We start from the raw sequence: 14,003 nt of genomic DNA on the forward strand, positions 1-14,003 counted from the left end.
TGATATTTGTTGAGTACTAGTATATTTTCTCCATAATATGGGCTTACATACCACCTGGGGATGTATTTCTGAAGCAAAACCCCCAAATGTAGGTTCTGTTCCCCTTCTGAAAGTAACAGTTCTGGCTTTTAGATAAGAGTTCCAGTTTTTTCATGTTTTCCTGTCTGTAGTATTTCTTAGTTGATTAATGAATCAATTAGGAATTTTACTGAGCACTTACTATGTGCAGGCACTACCAGGTCATGGCTTTTGGTTAATTAAAATACTAATTACCATTTAATGAACATTTTCTAAATGCCGTGCATTGTTCCCAGGTACTTTTCATGCATTTTCCCACTCAACACTCAGCAACCTCCTGAAGTAGACATTATTGCTCCGTTATACAGCCGGGCAATGTTCCCAATGTCACACAGTCACTAAGTCACAGGATTGGAACCCAGAACTGGGCTATACTGCCTGTTCTCACTCCAAGCCTGAATGTGTAGTTGCCTACCCCCAAATCCCTCCTGTTCTTAATTAGAACTCTGATTTTATACCCAGCTGAGAAACTTGACTTCCCCTGCTGTCTTGCAACTAGGCATGGCTGTGTGATGTAATTCTGGCCAGTGAGCTAGAAGTGGAAATCTACCAGGTGGGTGGGTTGGGAAATTACTGTTTTCTTGATCAAAGGGGCAAGAGCAGCTGACACGCTGTTTCTGCCCTTAGTCCTTCTCTGCCTTGCTGCCTGGAATGTGGTTAAGTTGGAAGGAGGCACCATCTTGTAACCAAGAGAACTAAAGCCACCTCCTGGCAGAGCAGGAAGGCAGAGGGGCCTGGGATATGGACCTCCCACCTGTCCACCTCCAGGCATCTGTGTGGAGAAGCCCCCACCATTCTTGGGGTTTCTGTTCCATGTGGTTGGGCAATCGTTCACTGATACAGTGATGTGCATTGTGCACTGATGCTCTCTGGGTGCACAGCGGCTGGTCTGCAGGCCTCTGTGAGGGAGGACAGTGCAGCACAAAGGGAAGGAGCTTTGTGACTGAAGGGAGTGAAGGGTGGGGCTCAGGCCTTGCCCTCCCTTGGTGTTTGGGAGGATTCTTTTTGGTCCGAGGACAGAGATTCCTGGGGTGGGGGTGGGGGCCTGACAGCAGATTTTGGGGGACAGAGCAGATGTGTGGAGCAGGACCCTGACCCCTTTGTGAGGGTGGGGAGGAGTGCCTTACTGGGCTTCACGGGACAGGCTAAGGGAGCCCCTGCCCCACCCTGCTGCCTCTCACTGCTGCCAGCACCTGACAGAGGTCAGTATTGTCCTTCAGCCAGAGGCAGGCCCCAGTGCTGTGTGTTCAGTGGAAAAATAATCCTTGGTCCTGGTTGACCATAGAAGTGTCCGTAAATATTTGGTCGGGGTAGGAGGCTGGGAGACAAGGGGCAGATTCAGGGAGACAGGAGAGCTGGGCAGGGTGTGGGAGAGGGTGGGCGGCAGTTCTTCCTCAGTGGCGAGGAGGAACAAGCAGGCCTCTGCTGCTCCTGACCTGTGGTGAGGCCACCTGTCTGCCCAGGGAGCTGATTTATGGGTCGGCTGTCAGACCACCTGTTAGTGAGACCCCAGTGTGCTCACACTGGCCCCACAACAGAATTCGGGCCTCTGGCCTCTCTGGAGATGCCACCTCCCTCACTGCTCTGAGGTGATGTGCTCCTGAGAGATGCGGAGGACAAGGTTTTTCTCACCTCAAGAAAATGCGGCTCCTTTGTCTTGGAGGAGCAGCAGGTCCTGACTGGACTTGGCATCCCAGCTCTACCTCCACGGGCAAGGAAAGCCCCTGAGTGAGTGCCCCCAGCCTCCTGCTCAGGGCATATCTGCCCCATCCCCCAACACCTGCTGACGTGCCCCCATCCACTCCCAGAAGCTTTCCTGGCACCACCCCTTCCAAATGCTGGCCATGTGAGCAGAGCAGATTCTTGCCTCTGTTTCAAGCCTGCCCTCCCTGCCCCATCCACCTCCAGGTAGCCGCCTCCGTCTGCTCTGAGCCCACTGAAGGACCCCCCTCAGCCCCTCAGCCTCTCCCTGCCTCCATTGTTAGCTTATTTAGATAGTGGTTCTCACTCTGTGAACTGCACCCAGGAGCATCTAAAAATACTGATTTCTGGGTACCTTATAGAGATTCCTATGTGATTGCATTAGGGCGGGGTCCCGTAGTTTTTAAAAGCTTCCTAGGTGATTCTAACGTTTCTGTGTTAAAATGCAAATTCTGTTACAGCAGGTCTGGGGTGGGCCCTGAGATTCTGCATTTCTAACCAGCTTCCAGGTGATACTGGTGTGGCTGGTCCAGGGACCATGCTCAGAGTACTGCTGGGCTCCAGTGCCCAGGGGTGTTTGAAAGCTGAACAAGAGCAGTGACACGTCTAAGGCTTCAGGCTCTTCAGGCTTAGTTGCCTGTGGCCCAGGCTTCTTGGGCTCCTAAGAACAGGCAATGCCCAAGTAGGGGAGACGCTGCAGGACTGTGGGAGTCTTCTGACCGTGGGAGCAGGCTGGGGACTTGGCACTTCTCTCCCTCGTCAGGGACAAAAGCACGGTCATCTCCATCCCTCACTTAGTGGTCCGGATGAGAGGGGGATGCTTGCTGTGTGCTCTCGGGATCCTACAAAAACACGGGCATTGCTTTTCTTAGGCATTCCAAGTAGGTCTATGTGGACAGGCCGTGGGCTAAGATAGGGCCTCTTTCCAAAAGTCTGTTCTGAACCTCCTTCTCCTCCCACCTCTTTGGAACCAGCTGACAAAGAAATCACCCGATCCAAACCAACTATTGTTTTCTTTGATTTAATTAAAAACTTTAAAAAAATTAAAAAAACAAACCCTACCTGTATCAGTCATCTAGTACCTAGGGGCTCACAGCAGTAGCAATAACTTACTCATCATCGCGGTAAAAGGGAGAAGCGGAGGCTGAGGAGTGAACTCCCAAGAAGCGAGCCCATGGGAAGGGGTCTGCACCGAGGCGGGGCTGGGTTTGCTCTCCAGTCCAGCGGGAGTGCTAGGCCTCGGGTAGGGGAATGGGTGAGATGGGGAAGGCAAGGGGTGGTGGCTGGAGGGCATTGAGACCCTAACTCCTTTTCTCTGGGGGGCTATGACAAGGACACATAAAGGGGCAGTGGGGGAGGAGAACTGTCCCCCAAGTAGCTCAAACTGATACTGAGACTCCCCTGTCCACCAAGAGAGGGGAGCTGACGCTGCTGTCTAGTCTGGAAACCAGCTCCTCAGGCTGCTCTGAGCCCCTCCTCTCCCCTTGCTCTCTCTTCCCTCTGACTACTTTCTGAGACCCTGTGGTTTTCTCCCAAATGACAAAGCCCTGCTCCTGAGAGGATGCCCAAGACCCCGGGGGCCTCAGGACCCCTGGGTCAAGGGTCAAGAAGGACAGCCCGGGCTCCACACCTATCCCTGGGGCCTGTGCCAGTAACGATCTGCATGAAATGACCCTCTGGCAGGGGCTAGGTCAGCCTGGGAGTGGGGGCGAGGCCAGGTGGGCGAGGAAGTGGGCAAGGCACAGCCAGCTGGGCAGGGCAGGGAGGAGAGCCCTTCAGTGGGGTTCTGCGGCCCCGTAGAAGAAGGGGTAGTAGAGGGAGCAGGGGTAGGAGAACATGAATTTGACTGCGAACTTCATCTCCTTATTCTTCTTGTCCCAGCGGTAGACGGCCATGAGCAGCAGCTGTCCGTCCACCTTGCGGCCCATGACCAGGAAGCTGCCTGCCAGGCTGTCCAGCTGCGGGCAGGGGCAGCCCGCCCCATTCTTCATGTGCAGCACCAGCCTCTTGGTGTCCTTGCGCTTCAGGGGGCCCGGCTTCAGCAGCTTCTTCTTTTTCTGGGCTCCAATCAGCTTCCGGTCCCCATTCTCTATCTTGATCTCCTTGATGCGCATTTTGACCACTGTGGGAGGGAGGGCAGAGGGGCAGCGTGAGAATGGTCAGGTTTGCACAGGCCGCCGGTGGCTCCAGAGTTGGTGCTGCTGCTCCATAGGGCTTGGAGGGGTGGACCTTATACACATACACTTTAATACTTAAGAAGCTCCTACCACGTGCTGGACTTCCACAGACATTATCACATTTCATCCTTGAGGAACAGGAGCAGGGAAATGAGGTGTGGAGAGGATGTGACCTGCCCGAATCGTAGAGTCTGGATTGAACCAAGGTCTGGCCAACTCTAGAGCCTAAGCCTTTCCATGACACCAAATGCAGGGTGGAGCGCTCTTGACGGGGAGTGCAGCAGGGTGTTGGGCTCCCCAAAGAGGGGATTGGGGGTGGGGCTGCTCACTTGGAGGGGAGTCCTGGTGATGGAGGGTGGCTGGACTTCATGATCTCTGGGGATGATTCCCAGTGGGATTTCTGGCTGTGTGTGAGTGTGAGTGTGACTGTGTGTGTGGTAAGTATGGCTGGGGCAGAGGTGGGCTGGTGAATGTTTAGCAGCTGGCTCTGGGGAGGGGGAGCCCTGCTCTGTAGCATTTGCTGATGTCCACAGGGTAAATGCTTCCATCACAGCTGGCCACATCACTGGGCGTGGAGTTGGGAAGAGATGTACACAAATCAGCTCTTGTTGGTGTGATCACGCCACTGTAATTTGTGTGTATGACAGACTGTGCAGTGTGGGTGGGGGTATGCAGTGTTTCTGTCTATGAGAGTGGGTTTGCGGTATGTATAGGTGGGGGAGTGGCCGGGGGCTGTCGGGGGAGGTAGATGAATGCAGGGTCTGTGGCCAGAATCATGGTCAAGGTCACTGAGGTGGCCGCGGAGAGCCTAATGCAGTTGGGGATAGGAGTCCTGGGCTTGTGGGGGATGGGTCCCTTGGGCTACTCTCCCTTCTTCAGGCCTCTGGGCCCTCATATCTGCGAGCTCCCAGGGAGAAGCCAGAGAATAACTTTGCCCACTTAGTAAGGAAATTGTCATAAAATCTGTTTCCTTCTTTTTTTCTCCTCTTCTCCCACTTCTCTCTGATACACCCACACACATACACCTTGCAATAGAAGTATTCTCTTTCCAAACAGGCTACCAACATAAGAGACTCCTCTGAAGTAAGGACTTCATTATTATTTCTTTTTTTTTTCTTTTTTTATAGACAGGGAGGCTAAGACAAAACAGGAAACTGACTTGGCAAAGATCACATGCTGGACTATGTAGTCCACACTTGAGCAAGGTCCTCACTAAACTTGGCTCAGTTGTCCCAGGAATGCAGAGGCTCCAGGATGAAGCTGTGGGGACAGGTGACCCACAGCTCCTGTTGCCAGAGGTGCATTGGTACTGGGCAGTGGTGCCCAGGGACAAGGAGCCCATCCAGGAGCCCATCCTGGAGCCCACCTCTCCCTGTTACAGCCTCATCCATCTCTGGGCTAAGCCTGCATTCCTCCAAACAATCCAGCCACAGAGGCTTTGCTGTGGACTGCGCCATGGGCGGGCTGCAGGAGACTTGGCCAGGGGTGATTTCTGAGGCCCATGGACCAGGACGTTGAGCTTCTGAAGCTCCTGAGATGATGTGCAAAAAGAGCTGTATTTCTCTTGGGAGAGAGTTTATGGTTATTATCAGGTTCTAAAAGGGGTCCATGATGCAAAAACTGTCAGGTTCACTGTGCTGGATGTGGGTGCACGTGTTTGTGTATTCGTCAGTGAGGGGATGGAGATGGCACCGGGGCAGTGGCCGTGGGGACCCCACACTCACCGAAGTCGCTGGAGCACATCTGCTCCATGAGGCCGTCGGCGCTGTGCTCCATCTCACACTGGGCGCAGATCTTGGTCACTGAAGAGAGAAGGGAGGGGTGGGGTTGGGGATATTGGTGAAGGGATCAGAGTCCCACGAGCCACTTAGGGTGCAGGCTCCCCCACTGACCAGCCACCTCCCCCTTCCAAGCCTCCACTTCTCATCAGGATATGAGATGATGGCAATAACACTACCACCTGCTCACTGAGTGGTTGTGACAATCACCAGAGACAAGATTGTGCAGGAAGAAAACTGCCCAGGTGGGCACAATTATTGCCCCATGACCCTGGCAGCTGCCACCATGAAATGCCCTGTGTTCTAGATTTTCTCTTATCTAATCCTCAGCCTGTGAAGTAGGTGTTATTATTCCCATGTGAGAGACAAAGAAACTGAGGCCCAGAGTGGTTACTCACGTCTGCAAAGCTAGTGAGAACCTGACTCAGGATCTGTGACTCAGTCTTTTTAGAGGTAGTGGGGGTGTTTGCAGGGTCTTTTTGGGATCACAAATGCCAACAGGTCCAGGCAGGTGGGTAAATAAGTGGAGCTGGCAGCGCCGGGCTGTGGTAAACTGAGGAGCACCCCCTTCTAAAGAGGGCAGCTTAGTATTGCCAGAACTTCTGATTTTTCAAGGGAAGCCAAGATTCAATTTCTACGTGAAACCTTCTGAGTTTTATCTGCGGGCCATGCAAACTGCCTCTGGTCCTCAGGCCACCACCCAGTGCCTGATGTCTGCTCAGCTTCTCCTATGTCTCTGGCTCCAGATGGGCACCCATCACTGGGCAAAGTGGGGCTCAAAGAGGGAGGGTGACTATGGAGGGCAGGGCCAGGTGGGATTCTGAGCCTGGCATTTCTGTGCGCACTAGGCGGTTAGTGTTTGTGCTCCAAAAACACCAGAAAAGGAACCCTGCAGGGATCCCCACTGGGGACAGTGGCTTCCTGACTTGAGCTGGCTGTCTCTCCCTGTTTCTCTGTTGGATTTCCAACCTCCAGCATAGGGGGTTTCCCTTCTCTCAGTGCTCCCCAGTCACAGGACCCCCACTCAACAGTGACTCTCAGGAGCGGGCTGGGCTGGTAGGACTGGGCAGACCATGTTGGTAAAGTTAGTCTGGAGAGGGTGGGTGGGGCATGGTGGGGCATGGTGGGTCCAGTTGCTTTTTGGGGAATGTGAGGACAGGAAAAGAGAGAGCGGTGCTGTCCCTTTGGGGAGTCTTAGCATCTGGGGACTCCTTAGGCTCCCATGCTAACCACCTAGGCAAGGCTTTTCTGCTCAGTGCCACCATCGATCCTCTTGGCTGGGGTTCTGGGTGTTTAGACACGCCCAGAAATTCAGCAGACAGCAGAGGAAGGTGGAGGGTGCGCGGAACCAACCTGGGAAGAGCTGGGGGACCAGCACAGTGCAGCGGAGTCTGCTGCCGGGGGGGAAATCAGGAGTAATGGGACTGTGGGTGCGGGTTGAAGGAGGGACTTAGGACCTCATAGGTTTCATGAATCTGGGGTTGCTTCCTATTTTATGGATGGGGAAACCGAGCCTCAGAGAAGTTAGTGGCAGAGCCTGACTAATCTGTTCTTCCTTCAGCACGTAGTAGCCTCATCCCAAATACTCCTAAACTGGGGAATTAGGGAAGAGGGTGGAGAAGTTAGGGTTCCAAGCGCAGGAAATGGAGGGGGACCATAGCCCAGGAGCAGTCTTAGTCCCCTAAGGATCATTTGCTACATCCCTTCTGTCGTCCCTCCTCCCTTCCCAAGGTCCCAGCACGGGAGGGGTGCCCTGAAGTTTGTTTAGCGACCCCGGGGATTCTTGGGCTGAGAGGGGCGATAAGGCATTTGCAGGGATGTCCCAGGATGGGGGGTGGGCAGCACTGGGGACGTCCCAGGGATTCAGTGGCTTGGGAAGGTGAGCTTTTCGAGGGGCGCCGGGGATTTTTCAGGAGTGGAAGCAGGGAGAACCAATGGGAATGTCCAGAGCCGCGGGAGGCACTATCCTGGCAGTCCATGGGGAGGTCGGAAGGCGGGAAGGATGCGGAGACAATTCCCAGGGTGCAGGGCTGAGTGAAGACGGTGTGCCAGGGTGCGTGTGTATGGGGGGGTGGTGGCACTTCTCAGGGGCTCGCAGAGCTGTGCTAAGGGGTTGAGGGGAGCTGCATCCGCCTGGAACCCAGCTCGTGGGCCCCCAGAGCCGTCGGAGCGCTCGGGGGCGGCGGCGGCGGCGGCGGCGGTGCTACCTGGAGGCGCGGTGGCAGGCAGGTGCCCGAACTGTACAGCGATGCAGAGGTCGTTGTCCAGGGGAAACTTGTGGCAGTGCAGCATCTCGGGCCAGGGGAAGCCGTAGGCCTCCATGAGCGGCGCGCAGCCGGCGCGCACCGCCTCGCACAGCGAGCGGCACGGGTAGATGGGCCGGTCGAGGCAGACGGGCGCGAAGAGCGAGCAGAGGAAGACCTGCGTGTCCGAGTGGCAGCGCTTGGCCAGCAGTGGCAGCCAGCTGCTCGCCTGCTGCTTCACCTCGGCCATGCTCTCGTGCTCCAGCAGGTTGGGCAGCCGCATGCGCTTGTAGCCCACCGTGTGGCACAGCGGCAGGTCGGCGGGGATGTCGAGGCACTGCGGCGGCTTGGAGTAGGAGCGGCCGTGCAGCGGCTCGGCCTGCCAGCCGTAGTAGTCGTACTCCTCGCCGCGCGCCGGCGCCCCGTGCAGCGCCCCCAGCAGCAGCGCCAGCGCCGCCGCCCGCGCGCCCCCCGCCGCCGCCCGCATGGCCGCGCTCTCTCCAGGTGCGCGCCGCTCGCTGCGCGGCGCCCCCAGGTGCCTCGGCGTGCGTCCCCTCCGGTGCAGCCGCCGCCGAGGTCGTCCAAGTGGGTGGCAGCCTCCTCTCCGCTCCGGGCGCCGCGAGTGATCCTGGCGCCTCCCACCTCGGGGCTTCAGCCCCGGCCTGCCGCGCGCCCCAGCCAATCTCCGGCTGCCCGGCCCCGATCCCGAGGCAGGGAGGCAGGGTGGAGCCCCTTCAGCCCCTCCCTGGTTTCCACGCGTCCCGCCCAGCGCCGGGTCGTGCGCCCCTCTGCGGCTCACCGGCTCCCCTGCCACTGCCCTGGCCTCGCCTCGCGCCCCTCGCCTTTTCCACCCTTCCTCATTATCTCTCTCCGCCACAGCCTCTTCTGCTCCTTTTCTCACTCACTTCACTTGCTTATCTCTCCAACTCGGCCTTTCCCCCTCCGCTCTGTTTTCTCTTCCCTGACACCTCGCTTGGCTCCTGGCTGCCCACACCCTCCTGGTCCAGCAGGCAGGCTTCACCCTTCAGTCCATAAGCTTCACTGAGCTCAGTCCCTCGCACCGTGCTGGCTGCTGGGGAAGCAGAGACGGACGTGACCCAGAGCCCACCTCCGGGGACGCCACAGCCTTGTGGGATGAAGGTGATCATAGCTCTATGTATTGATCCCTTACTAAGTGCCAGGGACGGGCAAGGCACTTTACCACCTTATCAACTACTGTTTCCAATGATAGCTAACACTTGGGTTCTCATTGTGTTCAAATCAGTTGTAAGCACATTGCATACATTACCTCATCTAATTCTCACAATAATGCTATAAGGTGGGTAGAAACTACTGTTCTCACTTCACAGCTGACCCCGTGGCTCACTCGGGAGAGTGCGGCGCTGGGAGTGCCGAGGCCGCGGGTTCGGATCCTATATAGGGATGGCCGGTGCGCTCACTGGCTGAGCGTGGTGCGGACCACCCCATGCCGAGGGTTGCGATCTCCTTACCGGTCAGGAAATAAAAGAAAAAAGAAAAAGAAAAACCTGAGGTGAAGAGAGGTTCAGTATGGATCAGAGCCGGGATTGGAGCCCAGCTAGTTTGATTCCAGAATCAGAACTCAGAAACAGCCAAGAGGTCTGGATTCTGAGTCTGGGGGCCTAATGGCTACGGGGAGGATGTGGGAAGCTCAGAGAGGTGAAGTAACCGGCCCTTGGCCACACAGCTCATACGTGAAGGAGCCAGGATTTGAATCCAGGTGTTTGACTCCAAAGGCCAGGGCTTAACCACTCTGCGGTAAATAAATTCCAATCCAGGTCAGGAACCGCTTGGGAGGAGGAAGGAATCGACATCCAGGGAAGCATCAGAGGAGGCGGCTTTCAGAAACTCCATGCTCGGTGTCTTTCTCCCCTATCTGGGCCCTGCCTTCCACTGGCTTTCCTGTGAGAGGAACTTGGATGAGAGGCTTCAGGGGAGGGTATATGGGGGGACTCCTTGAGAGCCTAGACTGACACCTGACCTCCCAGCCTTTGATGGGGAGGAGAACGTGGGGAGCTGGGGGCAGGCTCTGCTGGGAAGCAGGAGTACTGGGGCATTTGCCCTCCTCTTTTCCTCCCCCTGCTCCCCCGCTCTCCCCGCCTCCATGTTTCCAGGACTCCTGTCTTCCCCTAGGTATGTTCTTACAGTGGTAGTGGAGAGAGGCAAGGGACCACTCCTTAACACTCATGAACACACACAGAGCACCTACTATGTGCAAGGTGGGGTGTGGATGGGGACACAGAGGTACAAAAGGCATGGCCATGTTTCATCTGATCTAGTTGTGAGAAAAGGATGCAAGGCAGGGCAGAGGAGGCAGAAGAAGATTCAGCAGACAGAGCCCCAGGGCTGGGATAGGATGTATTCTGATGTCCAGGATGACCTAATTGGGTCCAGGTAGAGCAAGTGAGGGCCTCTTCTTCCCCCTTCTCCCTCTTCCAACCCCCAGCATGAAGAGATCCTGCAGATGACCACTCAGAAGGTGAAGGAAGGATCTCTGCAGGACAGACAGTGTGGCGTAGTAATGCTGCAAGAGCCTGGACTCTGCAGACAGGAAGAGCCTGCTTCAAATCCCAGCCACTTCCTATCTGTGTGACCTTGGCCAAGTACCTGTACTTAATGATTCTGACCTTCAATTTCCTTGTTTGTAAAGTGGAACTTCCTCAGCAGTTATTGTGAGGGGCAAATAAAATGAATGGACAGAAAGTCCCCTGCACAGTGCCAGCATGTAATGAGTGCCTAGGAATGTTAGATCCCCAAGGGATGTGTGACTTTGGGGTAAAAATGTGATTCTGAACACCCCCTTGGACACCTTGACCCTGGCTCTGGTTTGGGGCTCAGAGCAGCAGTTCTGCTTCCTGTGCTCTGGCTCCCCCCACCCCATCTGGGCTTGGCAGGCTTCTGCACTCCAGGGGAGGTGTGGCCTTGGACACTGGCAGGGGTGTTGGAGCTCCCCAGGTGGTTGTGCAAGGTGCTGGCTCCTTGGACAGCTGGTAGGCTGTGCTGTTCTTGGCGTCCTGGTGCCTGGCCTGGACAGAGCGGGGCTTTGTTCCTGCTGCTGGTTATGTAAGAACTGCACATGGCCTGAGAGCTGAGTGAGTCTGTACCTGACAGCTCCAAGGGCTCTAAAGGGAAGGGGGGCCAGGCTGGAAGACCCCTGGAAGAGGAGAGTGGACAATCTTTACCTGGCATCTCTATCTTGGGGACCCCCAAGGCTCCTTGATATGGGACCCTTGGTGAGAATGAGGAGAGAATCCTTTCAAAGGAATTGAGCCTAGGCAAGGACTGTGCCCTGGTGTAGTCATCAGAGAGCTCTCCCTCTGTGACCAATTACCCTGGCCTTGCACCCTGAGCTGGAGAGGCTGCTGTCTGATGTGGTGCTCCTTCCTGACGATGCTGAACCAGGGCCTAGGCAGCTGAGTACAACACCTGGTGTGCTGGGCTTCTGTCCATCTTGGAGCATCTGAAATCTGTCCAGGCAACACCTTCTCTCAGCTGACAGAGGAGACCATTTGTTCAGAAGAATGTATATTCATGGTTTGTTGTGAACAAAGTTCTATATAGATAACTCTTAGATCAAACTTGCTAATTATGTTACCAAAATTTTCTACTTTTCTATAGTCTACTTCACTGGTTCTCAAAGTGTGATCCCAGGGGATTCCCAACACCCTTTCAGGGAGTCTACAACGTCAAAATTGTACATAATTCAAAGGTCCATTTGAAGTGCAAGATAGACAAATGGATTTTAAGGTAATAGAATAAGAGAAGTTTATTGATGTGGTTTCAGATTCTACATTGCTATGAACATTTAAGAAACTACCATATATCAATTTTTTGGGTCATATCAAAGAAGAATATTCACAGTTATCTGATTTATCTGAAAGGTTATTAAAATACTCTTTCCCTTTCCAACTACATTTCTGTCTAAGGTGAAACCAAAACTACATATAGCAACAGACTGACTGCAGAAACAGATGTAAGAATCCAGTGTCTTCTATTAAGCAAGACATTAAAGAGATTTACAAAAATGTAAGCCAATGCCACGTTTCTCACTAATTTTTTTGAAAAATTAATTATTTTTCATAAAAATTTGTTTATGTGAACATATAATGATTTATTATTTTAAACAAATGAATAGATAAATTTAAATTTTTTCTCATTTTAAATTTCAAATATTATGAATAATGATAGGTATAAACACACACAACAGCTCTTTGGGGTTCTCAATTTTTAAGAGTGCCAAGAGGTTCTGAGACCAAAATGTCTGAGAACCTACTTAATCTGCCTATGTCTGATAGAGGTATATAAAATCTACTGTGCTCATGGGTTAGCCAATTTTTCCTTTTTTTGCTTTATATATTTTGAAGCTATGTTATTAGGCACATAAAGCTTCATGATTATTACATCTTCTGGTTGGATTGTAACGTCTATCTGCATGAAATATCCTTCTTTGTTCCTTCTAATGCTTTAGATCTTGGGAATAATAATTCCATGAACCAACACTTAACTAAAATCTGCTATGAAGTGGCATAGACATGGAAGAGATTCGATCCTTGTCCACGTGGAGAACATTAGAGGCATTGTAGTGTAGCAAGAAGAGTCTGAGCTTTGGAGTCAGACTGACCTGTGGTGAATTCTGACTACTTCCTACCTATGTGTTCTTGGGTATTTGTCAGATTTTGAGCCTCAGTTTCTTCATCTGTAAAATAGGGCTAATAGCATCTATTTACCGGATGTTAGTGAAGACTTACTGAGATAATGGATGAGAGAAACACCAGCACAGTGCCCCGTGTAAAGCAGCTCTGTGATTAGTGCTGTAGCAGAGCCATGAGCCAGGAGATCTGCCCCATTCATGCCTCCTGACAAGGCCCCAGGAGAGGCAGTGTGGGGCAGTGGGAAGTGCACCATACTTGGATTCAAAAGATCTGAGTTATGCATTTTCAATTTCCTAGCAAGTTCCTCCCACACCCTGAGTCTTAACTGCCTCATCTGTGAAGTGGGGAGCACCACTTTGCCCTGAATTCTCATGGGGTTATCTTGAGGATCAAGTGAGATAATGAAAGGGAAGGAACTTGGGATGATAATGGAGGTGAGGCTGAGGAAGGGATCGAGGTCCTGCCAGCACAGGCTGGGCTGTCTCCCAGGAGGTCTGGGATGCCTAAAGTGGTAAGACAAAATCTTGTCATTATTTCAGTCTCCTGGAATCGTCTGCCTTTTATCATCTCACTGCTTCCCTGCTGGGACACTGTCTTCATAGCAGCTGCTGTTGAGTGCTCAGCAAAAAGCCAGGATGCGTGGTCTGTGTAATTAATAGAATTATTAGTGCTGGCAGGGACCTATCATCCCCAAGCATCACCTTCCCTGTCCCCCACAATTTTCTATAAGAGGAAACTAAAACTTGGCCTCCTGACTCTTCCTACTACGTTGCCAGCACTGTTTTATTTTCCAGCCTTTCAGCTTTGTCAATTGCAACATCAACATCTGTCTCAGAGGTCCCCAGCTGTGCAGGGCCTCTGTGCTGAGCAGCTTAGGTTCTGGTGGGCAGCTCAGGAAGGCCTGCTCAGGATCTCTGGGCATCCTGGTGGCAGTGGGGGCTGGTCATAGAGGGGCTTGAGCTGGGCTACTGGTCACTGAATCAAAGGAATCTCAGTCCTCTCTTCTATGAGCCTGGGTACTGACAGGTTCTCTGGTTGTCCTGGATTTCATAGGGCTCAGGGATCAAAAGCAGAGATTAGGCTTGTCTTGGGCCTGGGGCTTGGTCCAGCTCTAAGTGTGCCCATCTGAAGTGCAAAAGCAAGTGGGATAGAGGGTGGGCAGTGCTCAAATTCTCTAGATGGGGCTGTGGGTGGAGAGAAGGCTGAGTAGTGCTCTTCTTATCTCCCTGGGTTCCCAGCACACGTGGGGTCCCTAGGCTGTGGCTAGTAGGCACCCCTGCCTAGAAACACATCAGAGAGGCAGTCAGATGTTTGGTTACCAGCGTGAACTGTGCAGCCAGACTGGGCTCTACTTTT

At 53.5% G+C, this 14,003-nt stretch overlaps 1 protein-coding gene across 1 annotated transcript; it reads right to left on the bottom strand.

Annotated features, from left to right (window-relative positions):
• Positions 1-3,554: 3,554 nt before the first annotated feature.
• On the bottom strand, positions 3,555-8,464 carry SFRP5 (secreted frizzled related protein 5). Its single transcript, XM_063103492.1, has 3 exons — positions 7,942-8,464; positions 5,681-5,758; positions 3,555-3,901 (listed from the first exon to the last, which is right to left on the bottom strand). Exons 1-3 carry the CDS (start codon positions 8,462-8,464, stop codon positions 3,555-3,557), a joined length of 948 nt encoding a protein of 315 aa, XP_062959562.1.
• Positions 8,465-14,003: the final 5,539 nt, after the last annotated feature.

Source organism: Cynocephalus volans, chromosome 7, assembly GCF_027409185.1.
Source record: "Cynocephalus volans isolate mCynVol1 chromosome 7, mCynVol1.pri, whole genome shotgun sequence".
NCBI lineage: Eukaryota > Metazoa > Chordata > Mammalia > Dermoptera > Cynocephalidae > Cynocephalus > Cynocephalus volans.

Excerpts from the sequence above, each read along its gene's own strand:
- SFRP5 (XM_063103492.1), bottom strand. The coding sequence starts at position 8,464 with ATGCGGGCGGCGGCGGGGGGCGCGCGGGCGGCGGCGCTGGCGCTGCTG. Across the intron at positions 5,759-7,941 it reads GCCTGCCACCGCGCCTCCAG|TGACCAAGATCTGCGCCCAG; the intron begins GTAGCACCGCCG and ends TTCTCTCTTCAG. Across the intron at positions 3,902-5,680 it reads GATGTGCTCCAGCGACTTCG|TGGTCAAAATGCGCATCAAG; the intron begins GTGAGTGTGGGG and ends TCCCTCCCACAG.